The sequence below is a fragment of the Numida meleagris genome, chromosome 18, assembly GCF_002078875.1.
Source record: "Numida meleagris isolate 19003 breed g44 Domestic line chromosome 18, NumMel1.0, whole genome shotgun sequence".
Taxonomy (NCBI): Eukaryota; Metazoa; Chordata; class Aves; order Galliformes; family Numididae; genus Numida; species Numida meleagris.
In genome coordinates, this window is record NC_034426.1 from 3,474,082 (window position 1) to 3,486,346 (window position 12,265).

A 12,265-nucleotide genomic window follows, 5' to 3' on the forward strand; every position below is an offset into this window, starting at 1 on the left:
CTTCCTTCAGAAAACTGCCTGGGGTGAGTCTGGAGCCATCTCCTACCCTTGGTCCATGGCACAGTGACTGCAGTGGAAGCCTGTGGCAGAAGGCAGAGTAGAAAGACCAGAGAAGCGCACACACGTCAGCAGCTTTTTTTAATTGGGAACACTTTCTTCATAAAGGACACACCTTCAATACAGTTAACAAAGGGTTACACTTGAATCCTGTAGACAGCAGAATTCTACATCCACAATTGCACAGGACACCAATGGCTTGGTTCACTGGAATGCAGTATTAACTTCCAAACACTCAGTTTGCCTTTATCAAAAACTGGCACTGCCTTGGCATTGAAAGGCCAATTATCTGCTGTAGACGAACTTTAGTGGACAACAAATAATTCTTGTTCTGCCCCCCTCCCCTCCCACTTCCCCTTTCAAAAGGTGACATGGTCAAGCTCAGTTTTGAAAAGTAGTACTGCACTGCTACAAAAGTGGCACGGCAAGAGGTGCCAAAGTCAAGCTGGAAGGAAAGGAGGGCTGTTATTACCTGTTAGGTAACCAGGTTACCACACATGCTGCAAGAACACTTTTGTTTTTTTGTACAGATTAAGACTATACAAGTATAGGAATGCATACAAAACTTCATCTCACCCCCTTTTACAGTCTGCATAAACAGAATCCAGCTTTCTAATGCACTCACCCTGTGTATCAGAGCTGAACTGCCAGGTTAGAAGTAGCGCCTGTTAAAAAAACAAACTCTTACTGAGTGAGGAGAACCTATCACCCCATTCCCAACAAGCTCCAAGAACGAGAGGGAAGAGTGTTTAATCTCTGATTTATTATAAGCAACACCGTCATAATCCACTGAGTATCTACGGCTTTGTAACAAGAGCTTTTAACTACGCTTCATGGACAGTGGTTTAAATAAGTGCTCTGCAAATTTGGCACTTTCAAAAAAAAAAAATTTTAAAGGCCACTTCACGTTTTCTTACATTTGAGTGCAGCAGAAGCTTGAGTTACCGTCTCTGAAGCTGTGCTTTCCTTCCCCAGGAGGGATGGCCCTCCTAGGGTGAGCAGGACAGTCGGTTGTAGTGAGCGCATCTCCCATCTCTTTTGTGGACGGGTAAGTTTCTAATTTGAAAACAGATTTTTTTAAAAGGGAGGAGCGGCAGCTGGGGAAAAAGATCACTCGTTTTCCAGCTTTCAAATGGTCACAGTACTTAAAGCAGGAGTGAGGTGGTACAAACAACCAGGCCATCACTCTGTCTCCTTCCTCTGCTCACCACAGGCTGTTAGTCCAGTGACACGTGCAGTGTCTGCATCACAAATAAGGAACCCAGCAGCCAGCACCACTGCTTTCAGGAAAGTTCTCATTAGTCCCCTTTGAGCCCTACTGCATCTACCTCCAACCTCCTCAGACCAGGCCTACAGGCCATCACTGGCCCCTGGGGAATACACACAAGCATGCATACAGATACACACACACACACACACACACACACACACACACACACACACGTGCCCACAACTTCATTCTGCAACTGCTGCACTCGTTACTGTGTCTATGAACCATCACAGAGCGATCTCTCATTCACTTGCTCTCCCCTATGGACTACAGAAAGGCTCCCTGCAGCCATCGTCATCTGCAAGCTGACAACACCGTGACTATAGAGAAAGCCAGGCCAACCATTTGTAAACATACACTAAGGAAAAGCCACGCCAGCCCTGCACAATCCAAAGCAATCTCAAACAGTCAGCTATGGCCACGGTTAAGGGGAAGGCAAGAGCAGGTAGGAAGAGAGGGCTGCTGAGAACAGGCACTGGCAGCCAGACTAGAAAGGGATGCTGAAATGCCATTAACAGCCCTCTTGCATTAGAAAAACAGTCCATAAACTCAACTAAAAACTCCTTTTCTGCATATGTCTTCAGGAACAATTCCTCAAGTGTTCAGCTTGCTGAGAAGATGTAGGTCATCACTGTAGCTTAGCCATAAAACAACAGGCTTCCTTAAATCACTGCCGCACAGGTTAACTACCAGCAACCAGTTAAGAGTTAGTTGTCAGGAAGGAAGAGAATAACCACTGGAAAACTGAATGCAAAACACCTGGTATTAGATTTCTGCATCAGAAGGCAGCTGCTGTCACCTCACAGTTCGGCAAATACCGAGAGAGATTTAAACACCCAAAATCAAGAACCTAACCACGATTCAACTTCTTTTAAATGAAACAAGCAATCAACAAATTATCTGGAAGGTGACAACCCTGCCATCTATTAGTCCAGTTGTCACTAAGATAGGAAAAATGGGTTTGAAGTGTCAGGATTATGACATAAATTAATTTCTAGGGTGAATAAAACGCTTTATTTTCTGCAATAAATGATAAGCAACTGAGCTCAAATGCTTCTTTTTGGCTGTTTTTAAGGCATTCCTCTTCAAAACCACCAGTCCTAACTTCTTTTTGTTAGTAGCAGGACACACACTGCTAAAATAGGATTTAAGTACCTACCAAAATATATTCATGTGCATTACAGTTCAGAGCATTCTCTGTCATTTCTGTTTTTTCGTCATCACCAGATCTATGGCCTAGTAGGCAAAGATAACACAGTAAACAATAGCAGAAAGCTTAAGTTATAAATTCTGGACAATAACAAGCTGCTCTCTCAGCCTCTTCTCTTCTAATTGAGTCTTCACTAGGGACAAGAAGTCCAAGAACTCAATTTGCACCTCCACCATTACCGCATCCAAACATTAAACTGTTCCTATTCCACTGCGTGCATGAAACTCCGCTAAGGAGAAAAAGGAGGAATGCTTACGTTACTTATTTAGGAATCCCAAACCTAAAACCTGACCAATCACAAAAATGTCTTGCCTTTGTTGTTGTGTTACATAGTGTAATTTAAGTGCATGCTTACAGAAATACAGGACAGCGTACGAATCAACTCTGAGCAATAACACGATACTGTACTTCCAAGGAAGAGATGCACTGCACCTTTCAAACTTGAACCAGCAGCATAATGCAGCTCCGGCACGTTTGTGCTCTGTGACAGAGTGCCATCACTGCTTTGTATACTCTTAAAACTGACCCAGAAGAGGAGGGTCAAGCTGACTTTGCTTTGTTCAACATCTTACCTTGACCATTTTCAGAGAAAGTAACCCCATGCCTGGTGCCACCTACCTGAGCAAAGCTGCCCTGCACAAACCCCGAGCCACTGCTCAGACAACGCATAGGGTTTTTGCTAACCTTTTTTCTTCACATGGAAACCATTTTTTCTTCTACAGGTACTGCTCAGCTTTCAAGACGAAAAAGAACTAGCTGCAATTCCATGTTTTAAATTACATTTGTGAAAAAAAAGATTACAAAACAGTGCATTTCTTGTGCTTTTTCTTTAAGTATCAGAATTCAAAGGAAGTATTTCAAGGAGCTAAGCTCTCGGTACAGTTTTCAGAGTTTTTTGGATTGGCATTTTTCTGTTCAGGAGACACACAGCTCACTCATGACCACCACATTTCAGCAGCATTCAGATTCTTCAACACGAAGTCAACGGTTAAAAAAAAAAAAATACAACACACTGAGTTACGAAATAAGATCAATATCCAGTGTCCTGCTAATAAAGTCATATTTTAATATAAAATATTCATACAGCATACTCTACACCTCATTCTCTCTGCTAGCTGAATACTGTTACTGACTATTCAAACAGAAAAACTTCAACCACTTTGCTCTTCAATGTTTTGGAGGGACAATATGGTTTCCAGCAGCTACTTTGATCACAGTAGTGGGGGGGAAAGGAAAAAGGGAAAAAAAACGGGGGTAAATGTTCCAAAATTCTATATCAGGTTACGAAGTTGGCTGAAAGAGGGGAAGTTTTTCAGAATGTAAGGACTGATCCCACTCAGTGGAACACGAAACACCGCATCCATTAGTGTTTCCATTAGAAAGTTCTCCTTCCTACACAACAAGTCACTCTTGTGCTCTCTTCCTGCCCAGCACGAAACCTTTTCCCCTCTAGAAACAAAACTTAGTCATTGCTCCCCTCTGTTGTCTTCTGCTCTTTCGGTTAGAGTTAAATAATAATTAATGTTGCTATAAAGATGAGTTAAAAACCCCAAATGCAGCCTTGGAGCACGCTCATCAGGGTGTCATGTTTCAGGAAGCTGATTAATGTCCGTCAGTTTTGTGTCATTCAGGATTGCACGGATTCTCTCCAGGGAATCTGCCTGCCGGATCCGCTCCAGCTGCACCTATGGAAAACAAACAGACACAATGAGCTAGTAAAACCAGAGCTGAGCCACCAGGCTACGTTAGCAACCTCTAGTACCTGCACAAGCGGAAGAGACATCAAACTATCAGAGGCTGAGAAATGCAAGGCTTGAAGGAACATGAACTTAATTCAGAATCAAGAATGTGTGGTGGAAAGACATAGGGCTGTTGTGCTTTTAAAATACAAGCCACACTCTAGAGTGCCCAAGCAATCCTTCGTCGTCACTCTGCTTGGTCTAATAACCAGCCACACACCACAGGGGCCAGGCAAACTGGAGGAGATGTCTAAAGCAACATGAACTTTCATGGAAGTACAGACATGCCTGACAAATGCCTTCAGGCCTCTCAAGACTAAAGCTAAAATGCTTCCAGAGGAAGCGTTCCCATCGCCAAGTCTAATCCTGTTACTTGCTTTTCTGATAAGCTCTCAAGTCATTTCATGTTGAAAAGTCCCCAGTAGAACTGCAAGTACATTAATGCAGAGATCGTGATTTCTTTGGAGGGGGAGTCATTCAAACTTTCGCTCTTTGCATCTGGGTTTTCTGTTGTAAATTCCCATCTATTGGTTAATTGATTTTTAGCTCTTCCTATTCATTGCTGATACCTAAAATTGGCCAGTCGACACCTCACACAAGTGAGAGCAAGATACCCAAATCCTCTCTCAGTAGTAATCTCCCTTCTTGTGTTGCACACCAGCTCTTGTACTATGGATAGCAGATACAGCACAAACCATTGCTTTTTCCAAGCATAAACACAGAAAACATTAACAGCTAAGAAGCCAATATGTGATGACTGCTTAAGGGTAGAAAGGCAAAGTGCAGAGACACAACACGCTTGCTACGCTAATTACTGAAGGCCTACCACACTGCCTGCAGGTTTTGAAAGAATACTGCACATCTTCAAAGTAGTGTGTATGTTTTTGCTCTAGGAACTGCATACACCAGTCCATGCTGTTCTTCAGAAAGGGAGGATGATAATAAACAAGAAACAATTTCACCAGCCAGGAGAATTCAATAGTCTCTCTTGTACTACCTGCTCCTCCAGAAAAAGCCAGAACAAAAGAGGACAGTTCCCTGTCGTCCGTCCTACTGAGCTCTGTCTAGCAAACAATCTCCTACATTCCTGGTTTTGTTTTCCAAACAAACCTGAACTCTTGACTCAAAACCATCTGTACTAATTCTGCTGAATTTCACTGAGTGGACTCAGCAAGAACCCAAAGGATAGAATGCTGAATTTCAGAGCATCGCTTGTGAGCAGGGCTCCTAGTGGTTTTGATGGGGAGCAAATCCAAAAAACATAGACACTGAAGGTGAGATCTCCTCAGGGAGCAAGGTTAGGTAGAACACCATCCTGCAAACACTGCACCTACAGCTCCCTTGGTGCTCTCTACAGTAAACAGTAAGAGATCAGCTGACAAATTGGAGTTAGCCTCAATGAAGACTCCTGCCAGAACTCAGTATCTTCTCACCACACATAGATTCCACTTATTGGAGGAAATACAAGGATAGAAACAGCAACAGCAAGGATGAGACTTGGATAGTATAAATTGAAAGCAGTAAGTACAGCATGAAGAAGAACCATCTCGTACATTCAGGACCAAACAGTAAAAGTCCCTGTTTTTGTCCCCAAATTTTTCACCTTATAAATTGCAACAAGGTGTACCATATAGGAAAAAAGTCAGGAAATGGACAATGAAATGATGAAATGCTAGGGCCTAAAATTACTGTCACTTATGACATTTTATCATAATTGCTCTACATCTTTGTTGCTGAGAACAGGTTGAAATCGAATTATCAGAATTAAATCGTCTGATACAAACATTATACTAGCAATACCTAGTCAGTTTGCTACACGAAACATTTTTCATAAATATCAGCATAAGAAAAAATTTAAACTGCTGTTACTTATTTTACTCAGCACTGGAGAAGTAGAGAAACACCTCACAGATTGCACTGCCCTTACCTGAAGCGTCTGAGAAAGCTTTACAAAATCTCTCTGCACTTGCTCACTGACATCTAATTCAGTCTGTAGCCTCTGAGCTTTATTCTTCTCTTCAAACACCAGCTGTTCAAGGTTTGCCTGCGGAGAAAAAGATCCTTCATGCTATGCTTAAACAGCACAAAAAAAAAAAAGAGAAACTCGTATAAACTGATTAGAGCACAATACCAGAGCAAGAAAACATGGTTGTTCTCAGTGAGCTGGCAAGAAATTAATCCAGTCACTCTTTCTACACTTCAGTTTCACAAAATGCAAAATACGGGGCTAATACTCATCAGTCAAGTATTATCGTGATTAGATAGGTTAAAGCGTGAAAAGGCTCATGTCTTTCACCTGCAATATGCTCAGGGATCTCAAAATGAAAAAGCAGCTTTCTGAGTTTCAGTGGAACCTGACTGCAGATGAAGGGCAGTAACCTGCTGGTGAAAATATAATTATCTTGCTGTCTTTAGTTTTAGTCAAAGAAGTCTTTGGGGGAGGGGGCGGGAGGGGAGAAAGAATAATTGTGACTTGATTTCTTTCTCTTTATTTTTCCTTCTGACTGTTAAAGCAGGGCTCCTTCCCACAGCAACAGGAAAATGGCATTTATTCAGAAATATTAGAGCATTCAGACTAAGGCCTGGTTAATCAGGAAGCTTCCTTCATTTTTGTCTTTGGAAGATAACCCAAAAGAAATATTCAAGTCAGCTGCAACTCAGATCCAGCGCTTTAAAAATCCAAGAGCTAAGTGACTGGAACAAGGATTTAAATCCAGCAGATTTAAAACTGGATTTAAAACCAGCAGAGATCATTTCACTGCCAGAATCTTACCAACATTCCAAACCTTCCTCTCCCATTCCTGGGTAGTGATATACGCTCTGAATACAGTCTGATTATCAAAGAAGATGTACATACACTTCACACCTGGACATATTTACCTTTGCTGCTGTTTCCTTCTTCAGCTGTTCTTCCAGAGTGTTTTTTGTTTCCTGCAGACTCTCCAGCTGCTGCAGGTTTTCCTGTGAAGAACTTTCTAACTGCATGATTGAAAACGAAACAAAATAAAAAGATTAACTAAAATGTCTGGCACTTTCATTTCTCACAGTCCCTCCATTCAGGAAGTACAGCCTAAGTGCCAATCCAGGGATTCAGAAATGAACCTAAGCAAACTTTCCTATGGATACAGAAAGCACTCCATCCGTTCTTCTCTTTTTTTTTTTTTTTTTGAGCTGGAGAGAAGTGGCCAGAGCTAACATATTGGTTATTAATCAGGTAACCTAATGTTAGCTAGGAATTAGTCAAGTTAATATTTAGGTTATAGATTAATAAACAGACAAAACACCTTTTCAGTACCAGACCCATAAACGTATCCCAGTCATACACTGGCACCAGTTCAGCAATTCTATCCTTCTAAGTTCCAGGCATCACTTCATGTATTTCCTTTGAAATGGTCACAGAATGTATTTGCATTCTTAGTGGCTACCGAGAGTTGCAATACATTGAGAGCATCCAGCACAATGCCAGTGCTTTCAGTAAGAAAATTTCAAGACCCTAAAATGGTGTTCCCTCCTACAGAAGGGTTATGTACATCAGTCCTCCACCGTCCCACAAGCAAACTGAGATGAAGGAACAATAATGTGACATATTCTAGAATTCTCTCCCTAGTTCAGCCCTCTCCCTCCCAATGGCAGGCAGACTAAACACAAAAATATATTTATTACTAACACCCCTAAGGCAGTTGGGAAAAAAAGGTAATTTTCTCAGATATGAAGTGGGTGATGTCAAAGACACCAAGACAACGCTGCTTTCAAAGTAAGTCCTGACGGAACTAGCAGAAAAAAAGAATCCTGCTTTCTTTGTTTAAATACACCTAAAAACCCCACAATGAAAAGGCTCCTTACCTGTTCTTTCTCCACTTTTATTCTTTCCAGTTCAGCTTTTAAACTAGAAATGGAAGCTGAAAAACAACAATATTAAAGCTTGAATGCAAGAAAAATCAAGTCTTCAGTTACCCATTTTGAGACTTTTACCCCTGCTCACCGATTTCCTCTTTGCAATTCTCTATTTCCAGCTGTAGAGTTTCTTCTATATTTTCTTTCAAATATTGTTCAGCTTGAATCTGTTCTTTCAAGAATAAAATCTCTGCCTTAAGTTTCTCCTCAAGGTGATCTGCTGCTGTCCGCACACTAATGATGTCTTCACGATATTTTAAAATCAGCTCCCGCAGCTCCTGAATCAACGATGAGCAAGGAGTTGTAGTATGATCTCCAGACATGCAAAGTACCATATCTCTATTCAACACAAAGTTGTGCTACCCAAGGTTTGCTCCAGAAAGATATTAAAACAAAACTACAACCAGTTTACTTGGTCCTGGTAAATGAAAAGCCTGTAAAGACTTTTGCCTTCACAAGGTTATTTATTGCCCTTTTCCCTGCCCCATCCCATCTTTTAAGCTTGATGTGCTCAAGTTGTGAGTGAGTGGACATAAACAGGATAGCTCTTGCTCATTCAAGGCTCACGATTATCACTGGTTTCAACCTTAATGCCTAGACAGAAAATAAAACAATGGACTTAATTTAGTGAATCAACACTTGTGCTGGAGCTGTGGTGATTGAGCAGTCGTGCACACTAAAAACTACAGACAACAGAGTATCTGTTGGGCCAGAGTTAAGAGAAATTATACTCTGAAGCACATTCATGACACAGCTCACAGTCACCAGTGAGAATCAGATAACTGATTTTGTACATCACAGAATATGGGGTTCAAATCCAGAATATTGTTCAGTGTACTGCTATGAGGCAGCTTTTTGATAAAGAAGCATCTACCAATGACAAGTCACACATGGTATTTGTGTTAATGATATAAAAATGTTTTACCTCTGCTGCTTCTGGTAGAATGAAATCTTCAGCTTGTTGCAAAGACACATGTAAGCTATGCTTTCCTTGAAGACTTTCGTTATCTTTCTGCAGTCTCACCAACTCTTCTGAAACCTGCTCCCTTGACTGTGTCAGGACAGCCTTCCAATAAAAAGAAAAGCATTAATTCTCACTTAGGATCACGTTCAGATCTCTTTATGCCCCACTTACTATCACTGTTTTCAAAAGTCTGGTAGATCCTTTGTGAAAGAAAGGAAACAAAATGGTTTTGTGGATCAAAATTATCAATCCCCTCTTCTGCCTGGCTTATACATCAGAAATAAAGGCAGATGAGAAGAAGCAAGCAATAAATACAGCACTGACAGATTTCCCAGTATTCTTCCATATTTATCCATTTGCTAACTGTGCTCATGCAGAAAATACTGTTCAGGAACTGCCAGAGCTGTTTATTAAAGTCACGTAACAACTCTGCTGTGAGATCAGGTTATTAACCTTAAACACTCAACCTGAAATTTTCAGTGGTGGGAGTCTGCCTCCTACGCCTTCTAGAATAACATCAAAACAGCTTATCCTTTGCAAAGAACAAGTATTAAGAAAACATAGTTTTGCTTGCATTACAAAATAAATAAATTCAGTGAAATTTTTTGAGAGGAATCATAGCTTGGATGTCTTTGTATGAGTATTATAGGTGGATAGTTCTGAAAAAGAAACGCAGATGAATACATTCTCTGAATCTCCTGCATCTCCATCAGGCATTGCCTTGCACAGAACACCAAACAGAATGTATCTACAAGTGATATCCTGCAGGCAAATCCTGGATGCCAGAAATGCAACACCGAGATTGAGAAGAACTAATCTCTCCTCCCAGCACTGCTGCATAAGGAAGGAGAAAAGAAGAAACCTGACTCCAATACAGAAGGGAATGGATTGCTTTAAGGAAGTCAGACCTTGTTCTGCCCTAGAAAATGAGGTCCTATTCCTGTCCCCTGGCATAATTCCTACGTGAGACTCAAAACAGTTTTTAAAAAAGTAAGCTCCCATACACAGCTTTTTCTGGGTGTTAGGGCTGATATTTTAAGGCTGACCTGTAAAAACACTGAGCATTCGTCTCAAACTGAAGAAAATCTACTTTGTGTTCAGATTTGAGGTGAAATAGGACACTAAATGGCATGAAGCATACACGATAGGTAAGAAAAAGAGCTGTCTAGTAAGCTTCATATTAATCTATATGCCTACACATGAGTTGTGATGGACTCGCCTTACAGACTGTATCAGAGCTCACTTGGTCAGTATTTTTACATGTTATGACACAGAGCACTCTCTAGCCAGGCTTGGGTAGTCTTTTCCAAGCACTCTGAGACCCCAAGGTTACACAAACAGTGTTGCTCAAGTGATCTCTTGGTTTAAGCTGTCTTACCATTTGCTCCTGCACACTTCTCTTTGCTTGAGAAAATGCCTGCTGCAGTTCGTTGAGGAAATTCTCTGACTTCTGACATTTAACCATTAGCAAGGAGATCTTAAAAAAAAAAATAAATTAAACAAACAAAAAATAAAAAGCAACACATACAGAGATATAAAGCATGAAACAGATTTTGAAGGAACAACATCTGAAATTCCCTTCCCTGTTATAACTGCTAACGTACACTTCGCAATTTCAAACTAACCCACTGAAATTTTATTTTGTTAATTGCTTACGCAGAAAAGCAATTAACTGCTCAAATCTATAAAAAGTGATGTCAGATTTCTTTAACAATAATAACTTATGGTCTATTCACCAAACTCAAAACAACAAAGAAACAGGGCCAAAATTGGGCAACATGATATTAAAGATACGTCAGACTTATCTAGAACTGGTTGTGGACTCAGAGAATAGCTACCTCCAGAAATGGTCACCTTTGCTGCCTTTGCAGCAGGCAGTCCACCCAAAAACAACAGAAGACAGGAAAGAGTTCTCGTTACATACTGCTGAATAATGTCTCTTGATTCCTACCAGCTTTACTACAAAATGCTTGTACCTGATTGGAGGAGTCTTCAGCACTTTGTTTCATATACTCCTCCAATTCCTGTTTATCTTTCATTGTCTTTTCCAGTTGGTCATTAGCCTGTCTCAGCATCACCTGCAGCTTTTTCACCTGTGTTATTGGAACGAAATGATTTTCCATAAATCTGGGGAGTATTTATTCTCTGACCACAAATATAACTTGACCCATCCCACTCCCAAGCAATAAAACAAATCTCTCAAAATCCCAAGCAACACAGAAGTTCCCTTGCTGTTCCAAACAACGGTGCATCACAGACTACACCTATAAGGAAGAAGGACATCAAACTGCTCTGGAGCATTGCTATGCAATAACTGCAATCATTTATTTCAAAGTAGAATGTGACTCATGCCTTCTGTACAAATCTGACATTTATTCTTCAGTATATGGCAGGAAACAAACCTTTTCCAGTACTTAACAGTCATTTTATGCTGCTAGGATGAGGTCCTCACATTTTTCCTTCACTGTTAAAAATTCTTGCAGTATCAAAGATATTAGAATTTAATGCATGAAAAGCACTTCAAAATATAAATTATGAAAGACACTGAATTCAGCATGAGCACAACACCTTTTTATAGAATGGTGCCTTTAACTCATGATTTTATAGCATTGAGTAAAGTGGTTTTCTGTGGTAAATATTTAAGAAATACACATGCACATGGTGTTCATGACGACAAACCAGTAACAAATTATTGTCATGGTAATAAAATTACATAAGTTATCCAATTTCAAGGATGCTGGCTTTGTTCAAGATAAAAGCAATGAATAAAACAGCAAATGGCTCATTGTTGCATGCTATCAAAACTCCTACAGCTATCAAAATCTTGCCACAGGTAGAAAAGAAATCCTACCTGGTCTCTTGTTTCAGCCTCCTGAATCTGGATACCTTGCAACTGCTTCTCATAATTCGAGCACATATCGCAGCGCCTACCCAGCTTGTTCCCTGCATTCTGCACCTGGAGAACAGAGTTATCACCTGCCACAGGGGCTACAAATACATACTCTCAGATGTGTTGCGTGTTCACAAAATATTACTGATAACAGTCAGCAGTAGAATCGTGTAACAGCAAGATTAAGTTGTTCTAGAAGTACAAGATAAGGTAAAGCAGCTGCTATCATCTTTTCCTGGCA

The 12,265-nt window shown here is 40.6% G+C and overlaps 1 protein-coding gene across 5 annotated transcripts in view; it reads right to left on the reverse strand.

The window, feature by feature from the left end:
• The window catches only part of RABEP1 (rabaptin, RAB GTPase binding effector protein 1), a 46,504-nt gene continuing 34,360 nt past the window's right edge, over positions 122-12,265 (reverse strand). For all 5 annotated transcript variants that reach the window (XM_021415795.1, XM_021415794.1, XM_021415797.1 and 2 more), the window contains exons 10-18: positions 11,986-12,090; positions 11,111-11,227; positions 10,513-10,611; positions 9,096-9,236; positions 8,259-8,448; positions 8,120-8,175; positions 7,157-7,255; positions 6,204-6,320; positions 122-4,222 (exon numbers count right to left, since the gene is read on the reverse strand). In XM_021415795.1, coding sequence (XP_021271470.1) covers positions 4,121-4,222; positions 6,204-6,320; positions 7,157-7,255; positions 8,120-8,175; positions 8,259-8,448; positions 9,096-9,236; positions 10,513-10,611; positions 11,111-11,227; positions 11,986-12,090 — 1,026 coding nt within the window. In that variant the 3' untranslated portion in view covers positions 122-4,120. The remainder of the gene's footprint in view (positions 4,223-6,203; positions 6,321-7,156; positions 7,256-8,119; positions 8,176-8,258; positions 8,449-9,095; positions 9,237-10,512; positions 10,612-11,110; positions 11,228-11,985; positions 12,091-12,265) is intronic.